Genomic DNA, 21,229 nt, shown 5'->3' with positions numbered 1-21,229 from the left:
TCATTCACAAAAGCTTGAAAAACAGCGGTGCATTGCACAGTCCAAAAGGCATTACCAAGTACTCATAGTGACCATTCTGAGTGTTGAATCCAGTCTTCCACTCATCCCTTGTTTTATTCTAACCAAGTGATATGCATTTCTTAAATCCAACTTGGTGAATATCTTGGCCGTTGAAGCAGTTCAAAAGCAGATGACATGAGTGGCAGAGGATAGCGGTTCTTCACCGTAATGTCATTTAGTGGACTGTAGTCTATGCAAGGTCTCAGAGACCCGTCTTTCTTTCCCACAAAAAAGAATCCCGCTCCGGCTGGAGACGATGAAGGACGGATAATCCCTGATTTGAGTGAAGAGGAGATGTATTCATCCATTGCTGTTCTCTCAGGTCTCGAAATCGAGTAAAGTCTCCCTTGGGAATGGGGGCTCCGGTAAGAGATCAATGGGACAGTCAAAATCTCGGTGAGGAGGTAGCGACAAGGCTTTAGACTTGTTAAACGCTTCTTTTAAATCATGGTAACAGGAAGGTACCTTGTGTAGATCAGGATAGTCAGGGTGATCTATAATGATCCTACTAGAGTCTGTTGGTGCATTAACAGGTTGCGAAAGTTTACACCTGCCCTTACAATCCTCTCCCCATTCCTTAACTTTCCTGAAGGCCAGTCTATGTGAGGATTGTGGATCTTCAACCAAGGAAACCCCAAAATAATCGGGTGCTGAGTCGACTCAAAAATATGAAATTGCATGCTCTCGGTATGGTCCTTATTTATAGTAATCTGTATGGGCTCAGTGCAATGGGTAACTGTGAACAACAAGCGGCCGTCTAAGGCACTGGCACTAACAGGATGAGATAGCGGGACAGTTTTTATTTTAGCTGTTTGACTAGGCCCCAGTCTATAAGGCTTTCGTCAGCCCCTGAGTCTATTAACACACCCTGGTCAATGGTCTGATTGTTAATACAAATGTCTACCTGAGTAACAGGTCGAGGAGGGAAGTCTGCGGAAACTTGCTCACCAGCGCCTCCTTTTGACTGGTGAGCACGATCTTTCCCGGCATGAAGCGAGTTGATGACCCGGCTGGCCGCAGTAGAAACAGCAACCCTCCCGTGAGACGGCGCTGCCTCTCCTCCAGAGAAAGCCTGGTTCTTCCAAGCTGCATGGGTTCACCGGAGTCATTCGGAAGTGTAGTCCTCAGATGGTCCGGTAACATGAGCTGAAATCCTCCGCTGGCGGCGCGACCCTCCGAGGCGAATTCTGGAAGCTGGGAATAACATCTCGGTTGCGTCGACGCTCCTCTCTCTTTCGAAGACGGTTATCGATCCGGATGGCCACAGCGATGAGGATTCCAGATCCCGGGTGTCTCCAGTGGAGCCAGCTGGTCCTTTATCGGTTCGAAAGTCCTGTCATGAAGGCGTCACGAAGAGCCGGAACATTCCATCCGCTGTCCGCTGCTGCTGTACGAAACTCGATGGCATAATCAACCACCTGACGGTTGAGCTGACGTATTTGAAACAGTCTTCTGCTGGCCTCCGTAGCAGGCGATGAGTGGTCAAAAATGCGCCTCATAGTCTCTATGAAATCGGCCAATGAGTAACATAGTTCGGTGTCTCTAGACCATTCTGCAGTAGCCCAGGCTGCAGCTCTTCCCGTTAAATGAGACACAATAAACGCCACTTTACCATGCTCAGATAAAAAAGCTGCTGGGTTGTGTTGAAAATGCAGATCACACTGTACCAGAAAGGCTCTGCAATTCGAAGAGTCTCCGGAAAATCTCTCCGGAAGAGCCAGCCGTAACGGGGAGGAAACAGCCTGACCTGGGTCGTCAGCTGGAGTATTGACAGGCAAATTCTCAGCTGTGGATGACGTCACCGGAGGAGCAGTCTGTTGATGAGTGAAAAATTATTCATTTGGGCAACCAGTTGTTGCATCTGTGTAGATAATTCTTCCTGAACCCCGGCCTGGCGTCCTCTCAGCTCTTGTATTTCCCGGCTGACTTTGTCCAGTTTTTCCTCGTGATGAAAAATCGTCACGCCCTGTACCGACAGAGCGGCGTGAAGCGTTCTTGGGTCGGCTGGGTCCATAATGTGGTCAGTTCGTTCTGTTACGATCTCAGACACTTAGGAAGTAGGACCCAATTGCACGAACCGGGAGACAGAGATAAAGTATTTGTAAGTACTTTATTTTTCGGTTCTGCAGTGAACAAAATGAAAGCGCTCACGTAGTGAGGGATCAAAAACTTTTCAAGAGCACAACATAACCCGACCTGATCATGGCAAAAGACCAGACGAACTGACAAGGAACACTGGGAGACAGGGGAATTTAAGCACATGGTAACAAGACACAGGTGGGACCAATCAGGGGCGGGGCTGACACTGATGAGCATAGGAGACAGGTGTGATGACAGGTGAAAACAATCAGGAAGCCTGGAATGAGAGAAAGCGAACATAAATGACCTGAACCTCTCTAGCATATCTGTCGGTGCACAACAGCTGCTGCGGGTCGTCTCCAGGGTTGCCAGGTCTGTGTGACAAAACCAGCCCAATGGCCAATCAAAACCAGCCCAAAACCAGCCCAATATCAGAACTCAAAATATGCCCGTGCCACTGCTTTTAAAGTGTGTGTATGTGGGCGTGTGTGTACGTGCTGATCTGGAGTCAGTTTGGTTGGATTTGGGTATAAATAAATTATTTCATTTAAAATATGGATTTTTATTTTAAGATATTCATGTAATTTGCATGCAAAATAGGTCTACCCGAACCAGCGGACAAAAAATTCAACCCGCGGCAACACTTCAAAAGTAGCCCAATTCCGCGGGAAAACCGCGGACCTGGCAACACTGCTCCTCTCCCTCCCCCCGCCGCGCCCCTCCCTCCTCCTCCACTTCCTCCTCCGCGCAGTGCTCCTCGCGCCACCGAACGGGTGCACCTCCTTCTCCTCTGACCCGCAGCACTAGACACACAGGTCATGACGCTGGTCGTCCCCTAACGTTGTTTTGTGATAAATCAACCACAATGTTAGCGCTGCTGAAAACATGACGTCACAACTGGTCCGACGGTTCCTAAAAAAATAAACAAACAAAAACTCCGTGATTTCAAAGCCTCGTCCAGCTGTTTACTGACGTTAGTTATGTTGAGAGAATAGAGAGAGGGAGAGAGAGAGAAGAGAGGGAGAGAGAATTCAAGAGAAAAGAGAGAGAGAGAGAGAGAGAGAGAGAGAGAGAGAAAAGAGAGAGAGAAAGAGAGAAAAGAGAGAGAGAATTCTTATTCCGTTCTATTCAACAGGGGCTAGTCTAGGATTTGCGTGGCCAGACTGAAAAAAAATCATAAGGCCTCTCTTGTTCAGAGGGCCGGGCCAAATGTGGAGGCGGGCCGTATCCGGCCCGCGGGCCTTAGTTTGAGGACCACTGCTCTTGGCTGTTGATGTCTATCACTCAGTGCGTTTACATGCAATCGAATTATTGGCTTAGTCGGACTGAAATTGAATTATCCGTTTCATGTAAACACCTTAGTCGGACTATGTGCGGTCCGACTTCGGTCCGATTAACACCCCTGGATAGCTCGGTCCGATCCAGTTGATAATTCGACTCTCGCGGCATGTAACTCTGAATTCGATTCGGAACTGGACTTTGCGTCTTTGCGCATGCTCGAGATCCCGCCGCCCTCCTCCCTCCCTCCTCCCTCCCATGTCGTGACCCGGAAGTCGAAAGAGACGATAAATTAAATTCTCCGTCTACCTTCGGCGACGGCGTCTTCTCTCCGTTATCAACTCAGCCAATAGCGCCATTTGCATTCGCTGTACTCCTATTAACACCATGGAAGAATAGTAGAGGGATGTAGCTTCGCCTTGCTCTCTGTTCGCCATCTTTCTCGAAATGTTGTTGTTGGTGGTGGTGAAGAGGTCAAGCGGAAATGGCTGTATCACCACGAGTTGTAATGAAAACAGCGCCACCTATCGAATATGACATGCTTTCGGCCAATGATTCGAATTACTCACTGCCATGTATATTGGGATAACAGCAGATCCCCCAAAAGAGAGCATAGTCCGACTAAAGCAAGATTAGAATTATACCATCATGTAAACGCACTGAATATCGCTCATTTTGAAAATGACGTCAGAGGGCAATACGGATCCGTGTCAGACCAGCGAGGAGGGCGATACGTGGCTGGCATGACGACCCATTAGCCAATCAGAATGCTTGTACTGTTGTTGCTATATAATAATTCATCTTTATTCAGAAAGAAAATGTAAGCTAGCTGTCTGATGCTGCCAGAGGAGACGCAGGTTGAGGACAGCATCATCAGTGTATTGATGCTTATGCTTCAACTCTGTCAGAATTTTTTTTGGGCATTGGGTGCCCTTTTTTTGGGTTTGAGCACCTGCCCCCCAAAATGTCTGTGCACGTGCCTGCCCATAGGGTAACTCCTATTCATTTTCCATTAGTTTCCCAGTCTCAGGTATCCCCAGGGCCCACTTTAAGAACACAGACCCTCCGTATTCCTCAGCTGCATGGAGTCCTCATGGTAAACACATTAGGGGAAAACGTAGATATGTGGTACATTTAAATCCTGAATTGAGAAGCAGCCGGTTGGTTTTTCCACTGACCTCAGTTACTGTGTTGCTTTGGAAGGTCTCTGTGCTGTACTCCCAGGGTGTCCATCGCCAAGATCTACATCACTGCTGTGGTACAAGGGAGCCGCGCAGGACAGCTCATGCCGGCCATCGGGGTCGGCCAGGTGGCTGAAGTTGAATTTCGAAGAGACCGGAGTTCCCGCCGAGGGCCACGAGGGGCGGCACAGATGCGGGAGAACGGCCCCAGTGAAAACGGAGACCAACATGTGGAACGCCAGAAAGATCTGAGGCAGACAGATCCAGACAAACAGCATCTTCTGGAACTTCCCGAAGCCTCCGATGAGACGGAGAATGTCATCGAAGTTCATTTTTCCTGAAGAGGCTGCACTCTCAGATTCAGAAAGTCCCAAAAAATTGTCCTGGAATGGAACTGGCCAAAGATGGACGAGCAGACAGAAGCAGAGGGGGTGGAATGAATGTCGGCACCGCGCTGATGATTCACAGGTGGAGCGGGTGTGCGGTCACACAGGTGTTGTGCTGCAGTGTCAGTGCAACCTGTGGCTATCTGTTGTGCGTCTGTCTGAGAGTGACTTCACCTCTCATGGGAGCAGTGGGAGTGAACTAACGCAGGAGGAATGGTGTCTGCTCTCTGTGGGAGGAGCTGCTGCTTCTCCCTCCGTCACTCCCTCCTCTCTCTCTCAAAAGGTTCAGGCATTCTTCGATGAGTTGTGGGGCTCCGGCGTTCCCGGCTCACACTGTGAGCGGTCCACACGGGGGAAGTCCTATTCACGGGGTTGTATTTCCAAAGCAAGAGGACATCAGAGAAGAGTTGAGGAGAAATTTACCCAGGCAGCTTGAAAACAAGACAGTTTGGCCTCACTACAATACAGTTCAGTCAGGAGAGACCAGTGAGATGAAGAAAGGATAATGTCCCCCCCCTCCCCGTTGAGTCCAGACCTGGTGGTGCTGATGAGCTCATAGAATGATGAGTTGATGAATCTGATGAAGACTGGGTGGAGATGGGGACGTGGAGGGGTGCGTAACAGCAACATGAATGAACTGAAGAAAGACAGTCGTATTTAAATGAGACGGCAGCAAGGTGATAGGCCACAGGTGTCAAACACAAGGCCCGCGGGCCGAATGTGGCCCTCCACATCATTTCATGTGGCCCCCAACGGCTTGAAAGACGTACGATCACCTATTCTTAAAGAAATGTATGAAAATTATATCGTGCTTTTATTTTGAAGGTTTCAAATTAAATGGATTGTTATAATATTAGAGACTTTTTTTATTAATATTTCTACATTCAAACAAATAATAATTAAATGCAAAGAGAGTTCTTTAACAATATTTTGGGGAGTAGTTTATACGTTTCTATACTTCTGTTACAACCGGCCCTTTAAGAGGCAGCCATGATGCGGATGTGGCCCCTGTGATAGGCGAACCATGTTGGCTGGTGTCGTGATTGGCGGCGAGTGAACAATAAGTGAGCATGTGTGAGAAATGATTGGCAGACGTATGAGGAATAAATGGCGGACTTGCGAGGGTGTGGTCTTCCGACTGAACTTGCGCTATAGCTTCACTTAGTATTCACTCTGTAGATGGACACCTCTAACTGTTCGTATTCATCCGAGTACTATAAACATGTTCCCATATTTGATCAAAGTAACAGAACAAAATGATCTAATCCCATTGAGACACAGAATTGTTGTGTGTTCCAAATTTATTACCTTCGCATCGAAAATGCGGAAGGTTATGTTTTGATCGCCGTGTATTTATTTATTTGTATGCGTGTTACTCGCATAACTCAAAAAGTATTAAACCGAATTGCAGGAAATTTGGTGGGATGTTGGTTATTATCCGGGGACCATTTGATTAGATTTTGGGATCGATCGGGTCAAAGGTCATGAAAAGGTCAAAATCTTCTTTTTACCATAGCACGGTCAATTTCTATCCAATTGGCATGCAACCAATGCCAAAATGTTCATAATTCAATGCCCAATCTTGTGATATGCAAAGGTATACACTCTACCAAGTGCCCGTTCTAGTTTTTAATGGAAGTAAAATCTTACACTGAGGTTTCCCTTTGCATGTGTGCTTTGTGTTTGCTTCACAGCTGCAGAGGTTCAGTCTCGATCACCAGATTCGTCACACGTTCACAAACATATTGGTGCAGATTTTTATGCCACATTTCATATCCATTGCGGCGATTACAATTGTAGAAGTGAGCACTACATCACAACCACATATGAAGAAATACATTTAATTAAAGAAAACAATTTTCTAAAGAAATCTGTTAGTTTAAACGCAAGAAATTTTGAAATGAACCCATTATGTCACATCTCTTCTGGGTCCAGGAAACGTTTGGTCTCGGGGATCTGAAACAACTGGTTACCTTGGGCGAATATTAAAACACTTCCAAACATATTTAGCGATGCCTTTTCGTGAGGCTACGGCCAGACACCCACAACGCATTTGACAAAAACAAAGATACTTTTGTGACGGTTGTACAGTGAAAATACACGAAAAACATTACGAACACTAAGCCACAGCAAGGATGGAATACGAGTAATGAAGAAATGGAGTCTCTCTGTAATTGTGTATAATAAAGGGCTTTTATTTCGTAATTCAACATCAGAATGGCTTGATTATCTCTGGGTGATATCATAAAGTGGTCTACCATTAATCTGAAATTGAATTAATTTGTAATTTTTGAACATTTCCTCCCGAATCTAATCTGAAATTAGGCATATAATGCATCATGAAGGACATTTTGAAGGGCTTTTATTTTGTTATTCAACATCAGAATGTCTTGATTGTCTCCGAGTGACATCTTGACGTGGTCCACCATTATGACTAACTTAAATTTGTTTGTAACTATGGGTTGTTTATCTCTAAATGCAATCTGAAATTAGAGGTCAATTGTTTCACGAAAAGGTGATTTGAAGTTCGCTCATGAATGAGATTTTGGCGGGCATTCATTTTTAAATCCTACATCAGAATGTCTTGATTGTCGCCAACATGCCACCTTGGAAGTTACCCCTTCAAATATCAGTTAATTGTGCACTCATTTACTTTAATTCATTAGTGTATCTGTAGATTTACAGACGTATTGACTTCATGAATGTGACATTTACTATCACGTTCACCGGGAGTTTCTTACACGCTCGTACCGTTACCCTAATGCCTCGTACATACGCTTACCGGAAAAAACAGTGCGGGCTGGGCAGGCTTGACTGTGTTTGGAAGTGGAAGCTGGCTTGACTGAAGGGTGTTACTGAGGTTTCAATGTTTTATAGCGGCAGATTAGGACTGTATCTTTTACGACTATATTTTGATTAAAAAACAGATAAGCACTTCAGTGGCATTGAAATGGCACTTAATTATGGTACTTTCGTAGTTCGACTTTCTTAAAGAAATGTTACTTACTCGATTCTTGTTGTTCTGAGTTTGTAATCTTGGTTGAATGCACTTATTGTAAGTCGCTTTCGATAAAAGCGTCTGCTAAATGTAATGTAATGTATCAAGCAGGTCCAATTATTTACATAAATTCATATTGGGATCTATTTATTTATTATTATGGTATCGATAAATATTCTATAAGTATAGTCTAGTTTTGTATTAAAAAGTAAAACTATAGTGATTCCTCTTTAGAGTAACCACATCAGGGAGTTTCAACATGGCACCAAAAGAACAAGAAGAAATGACGAAGTGCTCTCAATGCAACAGCGAGAGAAAAACCAATTATAACACAATAATTAAAGAAAACCCTTGGAAAAAGCAGATGATAATGTTCTCGAGACCGAAAAAGACATTGTGAATTGGCAAAATATCTCTCATCTGAGATAGAGAGCAGCAACAAATAAAGAACTGAGAGCACTCGGCTCCGTGACCGCAAACTGGCAATAGAAAAGACCAAAATAATAACTAATACAGGAAACACCATGCAGGCCCTTCACACTCTGGACACCAACTGTTTGGGAGGCGCGACAGTACACAACCTTCCTAAACAAGTCACTCTGACGGACACTTAAACATCAGTGTCACAGCAATCCACCCAACAGGTGTAGAGATATTCCACACCTGAAAATGAAATAACGGTTGCTATATTATCACCAGAACTCTCAAATATCAGTATTCACCTAGTATTGGTTGGGCTCTTATGGTTGGTAGTCCAAGCAGTCCTTACTGCATTGGCAGAAATAAAAAAACAAACATAGAAATGAGTGGGTTTCATTCTGGTCTGCCCATGTGATCTCACCAAAGGGGCGTTGGCTGTACGTGGCCGGAGGGCGGAGGGCTGAGAGGGACCTCTTTACTCAGTGTAAATAATAATGGAATGTGGCCTCAAACACATGTCTGTGAGCATTAAGTGGGAGCATACAGCCGAGGAACCGCATTAAACAAACATGCAGTGAATGCATTTACACATCCAAACTCAACTCGGTTCTTTTTCTTTTTTTTGGGTCCATTAAAAAGAATGAACCGGACCGTGTGTTCTTTTGCCGAGTGCTACGTAGCAACCTGCCACGCATGGCTCAGATTTAACCCGTAAACGTAAACCAGGTAAGCGTGCGCCAAAGGTTCGGCCCAAGAATAAACACGCGTGGGCAGGACTTGAAGGCCCTGGAGTGGACCCGGCAGTTATGAAGACAAATATTTCCCCACTGGATCGGTAAGGCGGGGGCAAAAAGGTGTGTTTGGAGAGGAGACAGAGGGCTGCTTTGTCCCCCTTCTCCGACAGGTCAGAACTCCCAATCTCTACCCCCCTTATTCCTCTCTCTCCCTCTGCCAGTCTTCCTCCCTAAATCCCACCTTCCAGCTCCCCTCGTCCCCCTGCGCCCTCCGGGAGCTCACACAGACCTTCTCACTTAAGAGATGCTATCGCTTCCCTGCCGTTCCCTCCTGCTCATCCTTGCTCAACAGGTAAGACGAGCATAGCCTTTATTTTTTATTTTTTTTCTATTTTCACATTATAGACTGGGGTTGTTTGAGGAAAAAAAAAAAAAAAATGTAAATGCTTTAGTTTTCTCAGTAGCAGGGCACCATCTGCATTTGCTCTGTCTTAATTAAACTCTTGGAATAGATCTAGTTGAATAAGTATTCAGAAACAGTAATCAGTTAGCCATTTGAGAGGAAAAGGGGAGCAACGGTCTTTGCATTTAAAGCTCCCATGGACACATTTTCACACCATGAAATGAGCTCATTCAGTAAACCTGGCAGACAGGCTTCAGATTTCTGGCATAGCCTGCGGTGACCCATGAGCAGCAGTCAGTGGAATTGGAGTACAAGTGGCACCATGAAGAGATTGCATCATAGTGAATAGCAAGCAAACAACTTATCTACGACTGAACAACTGCAAGATTCATAAGCTGTCGGGCTGTTACTGGTCCAAGCTGATTGTCATTTTCTATATTTTAAATGCCATTATTGCTCCATGTGAAGCTGGGATTGTAGCCGATTGGGCTTAAAGGGCCAGTGTGCGCAGGTTGTCGTCAACTAGTGGCGAGTTGGCAAATTGCAACGAACTATAACTTCTCCAGCGTGCCACGTGAATGAGTGAACTACGACGGGCCGAAAAAACTGTGACAACTCAAAATGGCCCTATCTTAGAACCAGTGTTGGGTTTATCCGTTCTGGGCTACCGTATAACTTGCTCCGTAGGTAGATACCGGTATGTAGATACGGCTCATTCTAAGCTAACGGCCACTGTACTCCTACACACTGGTCCTTTTAAAATGGCTCAAACAAAAGTGAATAGCGCATTGGGTGGGGGGGGGGGGGGGGGGAGACTTATTTTCAGCAGCTTAATCCACATTTGGCATTTAAGTGAGCATATTTGGGACAGCAGGACTGTGTGAGAGACACGCAGTAAAAAATAAATGGCAATGTGTGTTCATGTTAATGAAGAAACATGTCACCCAGGGCAACAGTGCAGCTCATTGATGCGTTTTTAATAGTTTCTGGATGGAGCTCTATGGCTTGGTTGAAGGTGATTCATCAGGATTTGAAATGATGGTTTAGGGCTTTAACATTTTTTTTCTTTCAAAGAGACACAAAGCAAGTGAATATTTCTCCAAAGTTTCCTGGTGCAACTTTCATGTAGATTAATCTACTCAGCTTTCGGCCTTTTAGTTTTCAGATCTCTCTTTCTTCGTATACAACCAATAGCCTTGATTTTAGGAATAATGGAAAAAAGATGGAACAATGTCAGCTTGAATTATTATGTATGCAGGTTTGATGCAATAACCTTGTACCTACATGTGATGTGTAACTAACTATGACTATCCAATAATGTTGTCCAAACAGAAAGGCAGAATGACTGACGTTCATCGAGTTGATGAATGCAATATTGTTCCTGTTGTCCATTCAACATATCCTGCTGCGTACCGAAATTAAAAAAGATGGCACCGAGATGCGTGGGTGTGCTGAATGAGTCACAAACAGAGGTGCAGAGTTTGTCATTTTAGGCATGTTTTATACAATTCCCAAAGCCACAGGATGCTTCAAGCCCCCATTCCAATCCACAAGAAGAATGGTGTTTTGCAAATCATCAAAACAGGTTCCAGTATTTTTTTTAAAAAGAAGAGAAAAAATGAATAATTTCCAGATCTCTGCCCTCTTTCTCCCACAGTGCCTCAGCTGGGCCCAGAACAATGGGCAGCTGGCTCCTCGAGACGGATGGGCTGCGGCCGAGAGGCGGCAATTCTGCCAGTGGCCCTGCAAGTGTCGGCAGAGACCCACTTGCACCCCGGGGGTGAGCTCCGTTCTGGACGGCTGCGGCTGCTGCAAGAGCTGCGCGAGGCAGATCAAAGAGCCGTGCAACGAGAAGGACGTCTGCGACCCGCACAAGAGCATGTACTGCGACTTCTCGGCTGACCGGCCCAGATACGAGGTCGGCGTGTGTGCATGTGAGTGGCTCTCATCTTTTCTCAAAGTTGTTTTTTGTTAAACTTTACATAATGCACATCCAGATACTTCAAATGTGCATCTGATATATTGAAACGACAGCTGTAGCCTCGTTAAAGTTTGACCTTTCGGCAATCCCCTTAGACTGCCCAAATGTGTCAATGTATTCATTAATGTATACACATTGCAAACTTTTATTGTATGAATTCCTACATTTGTGTATATAAATTAATGTCAGATTGTATTGTTTATCATTCAGTTTGTCAACATAATTGGATCGTCACAAAAAAGACAAAATGAAGTAATGCACAGATCTTACACAACGTTTAAGATTCACAGAAAACATCATCAAGAGAGGGAGCGATTGACACGTCTCCCTCGTTCTCTCAGACCTGATGGCAGTGGGTTGCGACCTGAATGGGGCCCACTATGAGAACGGAGAGGGTTTCCAGCCCAGCCCCCTCTATAAGTGCACGTGCATTGCTGGAGCCATCGGCTGCACCCCCGCTTTCATCCAGAAGCCGGCTGCTCTGTTGGGCCCGGCCCCGCTGATGGGCAGCATGCCAAAGAAGCACCAGCAGGACACAACCTACATGTCAGGTGTGTGTTTATGGAGCAAACCAGTGAGTCTGGCCTGGAATGCTCATCGCATGTCCCGACTAAGTTAGCTGCTTTTATGAACCAGTGCAGTTGCTTTGCATGAAACTCTTGCAGAAACATATCTATATCATGATCTATTGTGGAAAACAAATACAATCTCTCACTGAGGAAAGAAACTGAAATATAATAGTTTCAGCTCTGCTAAATACCCTTTTCTATTCTACTCCTTAACTTGTGTAAGTAAAGCTTTCAAAGGGATACGCAATAGTCAGGGTGAAGCATTAATGGGTGGGGCCTAATCACTACTCAGCAGAACGGCGGCACACAGACTAGTTCTAGGGTGTTGTTGACACATTGCCCTTTAACTGTCGTACTGAAAGCTTACAGGGATCCTCCTTTAGCCTGGAAGAAGAACTGTCTGATCCAGACCACCCCCTGGAGCCCCTGCTCCAAAACCTGCGGCCTGGGCATCTCTGTGCGAGTCAACAACGACAACGGCAAGTGCGAGATGAGGAAGGACCGACGCCTGTGTCTGCTGCGGCCGTGTGAGAAGAGCGTGATGAGGAACGTCAAGGTGACGACTTTGTCAAATTCTATTAACGTGAAGAAAATTGAAATTCAAAGAGAGAAAATCCAACAAATATAGTCCTACAAAAATAAATCGTCTCCCCCAACCTCCCCCTCCTCTCTCAGGTGCCAAAGGGAAAGACATGCCGGCCTAAATTCCAAGCAAAGAAAGCGGAGAAGCTGACGCTCTCGGGCTGCACCAGCACCAAGAAGTTCAAGCCCACGTACTGCGGCGTCTGTACGGACAAGCGCTGCTGTGTCCCCAACAAGTCGAGCATGATCAAGGTCAACTTCGCGTGCAAGGGGGGCTCCAACACGCAGTGGAAGATGCAGTGGATCACGTCCTGCGTGTGCCAGAGGAAGTGCAACGACCCCGGCGACATGTTTTCTGACCTGCGGTTACTCTAATGGATCCAAGCAGGATGCGATACCTGCTGTGGCCCATAATGGCAGACACATAAGCATCCTCTGCTCATTCAGTTCTCCTCAGCGGCGTCCACGCGCCTCCAGAAGTCTCACAGAGAAGACTGAAAACTACAAAACCTGCTTTCATAAGGACAAGTGGCCGGGCTCATTGAATAAAAGGAAGATTTCTCGTTATGATAAAAGCTTTCATGAACCCGGTTTTCAGGACATGCTTGTGCAATAACACCAAGGACTATGGTCATGTAACAGCAGATGTTGACACGTTAACAGAACCGATTAACACTAGTCAGGGAGCCAAGAAATGGCAAATCAGGTCACAGGACAGATCGAGTTGTTGTTCCTGCTTCCCCCCCTCCCCCCATCCCCTCAACATTTCAATTGGGTTATAAATTAGACAATGTTGATAGATAACTTATAAAAAGGTATATACAAAAGAGTTGGTTGTGTGAAGTCCTTATTAAAAACATAATCTCTGCCTTAGAAGGAGAGAGATAAAGATTTACAACAGAGCGGACCTTCATGTGGCGATGCTGAGTCTGGGTGCGTCAGGCATAAGTCTGCCCTTGGTGGCGTCCAGCTCGTGGTACTCTTCAATCAGCGAGCTGAGAGAGCCCAAAGCCTCTGAGAAGAAGCTCTGCTCCATTCCTTCGACCTGCAGGTAGTGGTGGAGGTGAGCCTTGAAAAAACACAGAGGACGTGCTGGTAAGTTATAAAGTCAGAGGAAGCTATTTCTATCGGATTCCTCTCACTCTTCATTTATATACCCAAAACCAATAACCACCACAAGAAGCTACAGTATCGTCAATCTGCTTAAACTTTTAAACCAATTGTCCAAAAAAAAGAAAAGAAAGTATTCTATGAAAAGTAATGAAGGAAAGTACCGCGAAAATACTTGATGGTTTTACTTCATACATTCCTTGGCTGAATCCGATCTTGGTCAAAAACAACAAAGACACCCATACGATAATGTTGCACCTTCTTCCTGTAGAGCTTGGTGAAACGTTCCCTCAGCTCCATGAACGTGGTCTTCACACAGGTGTTGTTGGCCAGGGCCAGCAGGGAGTGGGAGTGGCCCACGGGAGGCACCGAACACAGGCCCGTCTTCCAGCCCTCCTGGTTCCACGAGACAAAGGGCAGCGAGGGCTTCAGTCTAGAGCAGGGAGAATGAGAGGGGTTAGTCAGAGTGTTCATGGAGCACCTCAGGCCATGAAAACCATCCAGATGTCTCAGTGATGGTGTTTTAGGGCCATTGCAGGAAAAGAAAGAAAAAGAAAAAGAAATCAGAGCCACAGGAAGCAGGTAATATTCTAAGAATAAACAGAGATTAAAGAGTACTTGGATATTCTCTGAGATATAAATGGAACAAACTCATGAGGATTATATAAAATGATATATTCTCTCAGATTATGAAGGCATAAGGTTTCGAGGAAAAAATCAGAAATTCTCAGATATAATGTTCTTTTTTCAAAAATTACTAATTAATAACACGTCAAAACATGGTTTTCTCCAATTCCAAATTGTGGAGCCCTTTATAATGATTCATCAGTGTTTAGTTTCGTCAACACTTCCAAAGTTTATAAAAGTATCCTGTTTAAAAATAATAATATAGACACTGCATTCTGTGTCCAGTGATAATGTGTGGCCCTCAAGTCTTCTGGTGGGGTCTTTTTTTGGCCTTCCCCCCCCGCCCCCTTCCTTTTAAAAATATGGTTACACACAAATACGTGCTCTTGAATGGACCACTCGTCACCGTCGTGGTTGAATGGGGGCACTATCTAGAGCTGCTCTGACCTCTCGATGTTCCTGCGGAGGTCGGACACCTGCACGTTGCCCCTGACCATGAGGGCGCAGGCCAGGTAGAGGCAGCGTTTCGGGTCGGCTCGGATCAGCTGGTGGTCTTTACTGAAGGCGTCGCTGAACATCTGATCCAGTCTAGAGGGCACAGAGAGAAAAAAGTAAAATTATGACAAACACTTTGTGGTTTGTCATAATGCACATTTGTTTTTTTCCCCATTTTTTGACCTCACATTATTGAAACACAGCAGCCATATTGGTCGCGGCATTTAAAACACGTAGTGTACAAAAAGCTCTGCGTTTGGTAAAGAGGACAGAAACTAGCAGGTACAACTTTGTCATTGCGCTGAAAAAAAACAACACAAATGGTAAACAACATATTTTGTTAATTCCTTTCAAGGAGAGGCGGGTGGTTTTTCGGTAGGGGGTTGGGGGGAGGGGGGGCACCACGAGGCAAAGGTGGGGAATACAGTAAAACTAGTCTCCATTTACTGGTTGGAGGGGGTGTAAGGCGGAGGAGGGATTTCTGGTAGACTTGAGTTATACCCGGGGGCCAAGTGGGGCAATATTTGAGAGAGGAGATATTTTGTACCTTTATTTGTCCAGGCAAGTTCTGCTGAGCAAGCAAGAGGTTTTTTAAGCAACACCCTGCTCTGCATTCATACACACATTCCCTTTGTGGAGTTGCCCAGTACCACCGCCTCTCTTTCAGATTTAGGAGTAGATGAGGTCTCACACAAGGCCACTTTCATGGTGGTTGTTGTTGTTGGGGGAGCAGGTGGGACGGTTACATGTTATCATTTCACATCTAAATTAACTATACAAAAGGTAAAATAATGAGTTACAATGTTTTTGTTTTGCAACTATGAAGAGGTTCTCAGTTTGATTGTTTATTTTTATTATTCGTACAACGTAAAATAAATTGATAACGCTTTAGCTTTAACCGTGTTGCCCAGCACCATCTGTACTACTTTGAATGGGAACACCACCTAAATTAAGAATTATATTATGTACTACATCCATGGCCGAGTGAGGTTTAATCCATATCTGTGAACATGCGCTTCTCAAAATGGTGATGTTATGAAGTCTGAAGCTGCTCTATAGACAATGAAGGGGAGACTGACGGATTTTCTCTTTATTAAAAATCCCAGCTTATTTTACTGTTGCCTTTTCAGTTGTTGTTTCTTGAACATCTTTTTCTAGTTCAACGTCTATTGAGCAGCTCCACAATTAATACTTGATGACATCACAACCATTTTTGTTTTCAGATTTGGGAGGGAGACATGTTTACTAATATTCTTGGACTTTCTTAGACCAAAGAAATAACATGTATAAAAATGGGTGTACTTCCCCTTTAAGTCCCAGCACTACATTACCAGCATTGGTTCATCATGTTTCAAATGGCATTATACACACTCTCAATCCGTGAGGGGAGAAGGGGGGTGGAGGGTTCCCTTCTCAGTCATAACAACAGCCAACATGTGGAGAACGGAGGTGGTGGAGTTCATGCAAGCTCGATACCCGGGATTCAAAACAACAACTGTGAGGTAAAAACACCGTCACAGTGAAAGCCATAGAGCAGACCTTCTGGTGGGGACACTGACGTCAGCCAGCGTGTAGAGAGGGGTCAAGCTGGGCACCAGGTAGTGCAGACGAGGGAAGGGCACCAGGTTCATGGCGATCTCGTTCAGGTCCATGTTTAGGGATCCGTCGAAACGAGCGGAGCTGGAACAAAGGGAAACCGACGGCGACGCATAAGCAGCATTTTGTCGACACTTGCATGGTGCCTCAAGCCACCAACTTTATGCATTATAGAGGCAACATTTGCGCTGTGTGTGTGTGTGTTGTGGGTTTGAGGGGTATTTGTAAAGAGCTACTGAGAGAAGGGAATACAATGTAGAGTAAAGTACGCAATGTGTTATTAATAAATTACTCTTATGCTTCTTTGTCAGCTCTTTTTTCCTCTCTTCTCCTTATCAGAAAGCATCACAAGGTCAGAGGGTGACATTACTGATATTTAAGGGTGAATAAATACATGGACCTAATAAATACAGGACCAAATACAGTGTTTCACTCATATATGGTCAAACTTAGAACTGGAAACTCCAGATGGGTGCCAGATTGAAGAGGAAAAAAATAAATACATGAGGAAACAAAACAAAAACAGATGCTTCCATAGGACACAAGGGTTTAGTGTGTGGTTCAATGTGCTCAAAAAATAAGTGAACCACATGTTACGGCTTTTACGGTCTCCAGATCTGAGCCTGAGGTCAGTGTCTCTTCACTATATTGTTTAAAACGTTACATTATTCCGTCTGTTTAACGGTGAGCTTTTAGTTTGAGTTCTGCTAATAATTAAATTGTTTTAAGTTTTAAAAAGTGCATTTGTGATTATAGGCTGATCATATGCAGAGTCAATCAGCTGTTCTTTAAACAACATTTGGATACAATTAAGACACTGGGAGCAACCACTGATATATTAGGAAGTATAATTGATAACTATTATTATATTCTGCTTATAGGAGCACCATTTTGAACATTTCTAAAAAAAAAAAAGGTTCACACATTAAAAACACCAGTGGTCAAAGTGTGGCAGCGTGTACCGCGGTGAAACACAAACATAGTGAGACAAGGGTTGTCTGTGTATGAGCAGACAGAAATACTATACCTGGTAATATTGAGCAGCAGGTTAGCCACGATATTATTCATAGCATCGAAGGGCTTCTCCGCCCCGCTGAGCCCGCCCTGCCCGGAGATGACGGCGCTGTCCCTCTTGATCGCCGACCCTGGCCTCCCACCGTGAGACATTTGCCTGATCTTGTTCACAATGTCAACCAGCGACTGGAGGAGGACAAACGACTGCTCGTCAGTTTTTCCGACCGCGTGCGTGCTGCAGCGAGTCTTGCAGGAGGAGGCGGACAAGGGAAACACACTTGGTTTTCGACCGGCAGGACACAGTCGGCGTGCTCCGTGAGTTCCCTCATGGCCAGGACGCTGTTGTAGGGGGAGGTGACGACGTCGTCCTCCGCAGACGGATAGATGGAGGAGACGATGCGGCACACCTCGGGGAACTCCTCCTCGAGCAGGCCCAGCACCCTGGTCCCCAGGCCGGAGCCCGTACCTACAATTCAGAATTGGCGCATTAACTTTCTGCCGGAACCAGACGTCCTCGGTGTCGTGTAAACCAGAAACCTGGCGTCTGGTAATCGTGTGAAATACTGTACAAGCCGGATTTCCCAGCTCAATTTCCCCTCAGAGAAAGCACATTTTCCTGGGCATGTATACAGACGCTAAGGTACTTGTACAACAGAAGATGTGCCAGTCCAAATGCTTTGATACACACACAAAATACACAAATATAATAATCAGGAAGCAGTCTCTTATCACATATATTTTATATCTGCATGTGAAAGATTGGATTTACGAACGCAATCAGTGAACATCTAAAGATTACGGATTACAAAATAAAGGCCTGTTGGAGCTGAGATGTAATGCAAAACGAGAGGAATGTGTCGATGCAGTCAGTGTCCTCGTCTCACCTCCTCCCATAGAGTGAATGAGGAAGAAGCACTGCAGACAGTCGCAGTGTTCTGCTGCCTTCCTCAGCGTGTCCACTATCTGCTCCCTGTAGGCCGAGCCATAAGTCATGTGTCCGACTGCCCTGGAGAGAAAGAAGAAGCATTTTAATGTTGTAAAGATGACGCTTTGGTTTTATGAAGCAAGAATGGGCTGCAGTTCTCTGAATGTGGCGTTAAGATAGTCTTTGTGAATGAGTTTGTCCGACGGAGAGAGATAAAGACTTAAAAAAACATTTGTCACACACTTTGAGTTGGTGTGGTAGCTGCAGGATCAAAGTTGTTTTATTAACAATGACTAATTAAAACAAACCAAACTAGAACGGGCACTCGGTAGAGCGCATACCTTCGCATATCACAAGATTGGGCATTGAATTATGAAAATGTTGGCATTAGTTGCATGCCAATTGGATAGAAATTGACCGCGCTATGGTAAAAAGAAGATTTTGACCTTTTCGTGACCTTGACCTTTGACCCGATCGATCCCAAAATCTAATCAAATGGTCCCCGGATAATAACCAATCATCCCACCAAATTTCATGCGATTCGGTTTAATACTTTTTGTGTTATGCGAGTAACACGCATACAAATAAATAAATAAATAAATAAATACACGGCGATCAAAACATAACCTTCCGCATTTTCAACGCGAAGGTAACAAAGAATTACTTCTCCAATAGTTTTTTTTTAATGGTCGGTGGCACCATAGACAAATAAGATGATGATGCAACCAATTAGTGGAGGGATTTAAAGTCAGTTTACAATGCATGTGAACTTCTGAATGAGAGGCTGGACCAGGCCTTTGTTGAGGGAGGAAATGGATACGCTGCGATAATCACGACATAACTCAGCCACAACGCATGTCTCTCTGTGTACTGCCTTATATTCTGCTGCAAAGTCATCCCCCGGTGTTTCAACAAGTCTGCTGGGCATAAGCGTGTCGTTGCAAAGAGGCATTGCTTCATTTTAACAATGGCTGTCGTAAAACACACAGAGGGAGTATTTGAAGGGAGTATTTGCACCGGCCCTACGAAGGCTTGAGTAGGGGTTAATCGGGAGTGGGCGGACGACACCCACTTGTTGAGACTACTGAGCTTATCAGGAATTTTTTATGTCGTGTATAAGGCACGTTTCATTCTTTCAATTAATATTTTGAACTTCAAGAACATTTATTGGTAATCCAGTTTCATTGACTCAATCCCTGAACACCACACCATTACAACTGTATGTGTTCTGTGGTTTAAACGATTGTGGAACAGGTAGAATTATGGGTCGCAACAGTTCTTGCAGAACCTGTGAGCACCGTGGGCAGAAGCCCTATTGATAGTCTGCCGCTCACCAGTTGTTGCCTGAACCTGACACGCCTGTGAGGAGCTGAGTGCTGTCGAACAACTCTCTCAATGGGCCCTGCAGGATCTCGTTGACCACACCCTCTTCCATGTCCACCAGCACTGCCTGCGGATTGAAATGCACACGTATGAGGCCCGCACATAGATTCCATTCCCATTATATGCCGAGCGCATGCCTTTGACACTCTGGCATCATTCCACAACTCCTCTTTGTAACCTTAGCCAATGTGTGCCAAACATGAAATGCAAAATCCAAGCTTGACCCCGTCCCTGACTGTAACCATTGGACATTTTTTTCTTTCAAGTAATGAGCCAAAACTCACCCTGGCCTTCAGACGCTGGATTCTCCCACCAATCCCACAGGCTCCCCCATCACTTTCCCTGGAAAAAGAACACCAAATATGACACGGCTACTACATTCTGACCACTGCTGGGAGGCTGATGTCTCAACTCATGTAGACGTCACTCAGTAAAAGAAGGTGTGATTACCTTGAGTCCACGTTTCTGAAAAAGCTACCGAGTGCATCATCATACAATCCATTCTGAATATGGGGGGAAAGAAGAGGATGTTAGGGATGTTCTTACAAGTTGTAGGTCGGGCATCAACAGGTTTAAAGAGTTCAGGGCATAACAACAATGAGCTTCCCTCAAAGGTTAGTTGGTTTTATTACATGCATAGGTTGTATTTTCTGAAGTTATGTCCATCCTTCCGGTCTGTCTGACTTTGTTACAGCAATGGCATTGTGTTTCAGGTTCTCTCAACTATTATTTTAGTTAGTACAGTAGCCCTACTTTTCCTGTGCATCTTATTGCAGGTACTTCAATAGATGGACAATGCTGTGTGGTAAATCCTAATGAAATATTTATCTGCTGTGTGTATAGTTGGAGGATAGTATTTGCGAATGTCACGGTTACAAACAAAGGCCACAAAAACTACAAAAAGGCCACACGTTGTAGTACACTAGAAGTACTTTGCTTATTACTTTGTCTGTATAATCGAACAGATAGTCAAGTATGAAAGTGTGTATATACATAGCCTGACTTACTTTATTGACATGGGCGTGTTCTCGCAAAGCAAGATCCCAGAACCTGCAGCCGACCTGGTTGCCGCACTGGCCCACTGGAGATTACAACAACGTTGAGTCAGTGCAACTCTAGGGAACGTTACTGTGCGCCAAACCAGCTCAAGAAACTAAGAGTTTATGTTTGTGAGTTACCCACCGCGCTAACCGCGGGGCTACCCCGTAAAGTCAGGAGATGACAGCTAAGCTAGCGGTTAGCTCGTAGCCTGAGTGCTAACGTCCACTAACGTTACGTCTTGTACTCACTCTGGACAACAACGGACTGTGTCATGGCGGCAGAAACACGCAGAGCCCTTTCTAACGCGAGGCTCGGGCATACTTCATGTCAACATTTCGCCATAACTGTCCATGAAGAAGACTTTCAA

At 45.0% G+C, this 21,229-nt stretch overlaps 3 protein-coding genes across 3 annotated transcripts in view; 1 reads left to right on the top strand and 2 right to left on the bottom strand.

Moving 5' to 3' along the window:
* The window catches only part of si:dkey-119m7.4 (uncharacterized protein LOC560629 homolog), a 26,663-nt gene extending 19,601 nt beyond the window's left edge, over nucleotides 1–7,062 (bottom strand). Inside the window, 2 exon segments of the mRNA XM_056427802.1 lie at nucleotides 4,596–4,642; nucleotides 4,645–7,062. Coding sequence (XP_056283777.1) covers nucleotides 4,596–4,642; nucleotides 4,645–4,930 — 333 coding nt within the window. The 5' untranslated portion in view covers nucleotides 4,931–7,062.
* On the bottom strand, nucleotides 2,152–21,229 carry tube1 (tubulin, epsilon 1). The gene is made up of 13 exons (XM_056427803.1): nucleotides 21,111–21,229; nucleotides 20,829–20,902; nucleotides 20,272–20,324; nucleotides 20,106–20,163; nucleotides 19,773–19,888; nucleotides 18,398–18,519; nucleotides 17,792–17,979; nucleotides 17,527–17,699; nucleotides 16,443–16,583; nucleotides 14,856–14,996; nucleotides 14,040–14,214; nucleotides 13,580–13,740; nucleotides 2,152–2,416 (listed from the first exon to the last, which is right to left on the bottom strand). The coding sequence occupies exons 1-12, from the start codon at nucleotides 21,133–21,135 to the stop codon at nucleotides 13,582–13,584; spliced, it is 1,425 nt and encodes a 474-aa protein (XP_056283778.1). The 5' UTR covers nucleotides 21,136–21,229; the 3' UTR covers nucleotides 2,152–2,416; nucleotides 13,580–13,581.
* ccn6 (cellular communication network factor 6) lies at nucleotides 10,349–13,573 on the top strand. The gene is made up of 4 exons (XM_056427805.1): nucleotides 10,349–11,473; nucleotides 11,862–12,071; nucleotides 12,452–12,645; nucleotides 12,765–13,573. The coding sequence occupies exons 1-4, from the start codon at nucleotides 11,035–11,037 to the stop codon at nucleotides 13,044–13,046; spliced, it is 1,125 nt and encodes a 374-aa protein (XP_056283780.1). The 5' UTR covers nucleotides 10,349–11,034; the 3' UTR covers nucleotides 13,047–13,573.

The sequence above is a fragment of the Pseudoliparis swirei genome, chromosome 12 (assembly GCF_029220125.1).
Source record: "Pseudoliparis swirei isolate HS2019 ecotype Mariana Trench chromosome 12, NWPU_hadal_v1, whole genome shotgun sequence".
Taxonomy (NCBI): Eukaryota; Metazoa; Chordata; class Actinopteri; order Perciformes; family Liparidae; genus Pseudoliparis; species Pseudoliparis swirei.
The sequence above is the reverse complement of the archived record's forward strand: the minus strand, read 5'-3'. Positions and strand labels throughout refer to the sequence as shown.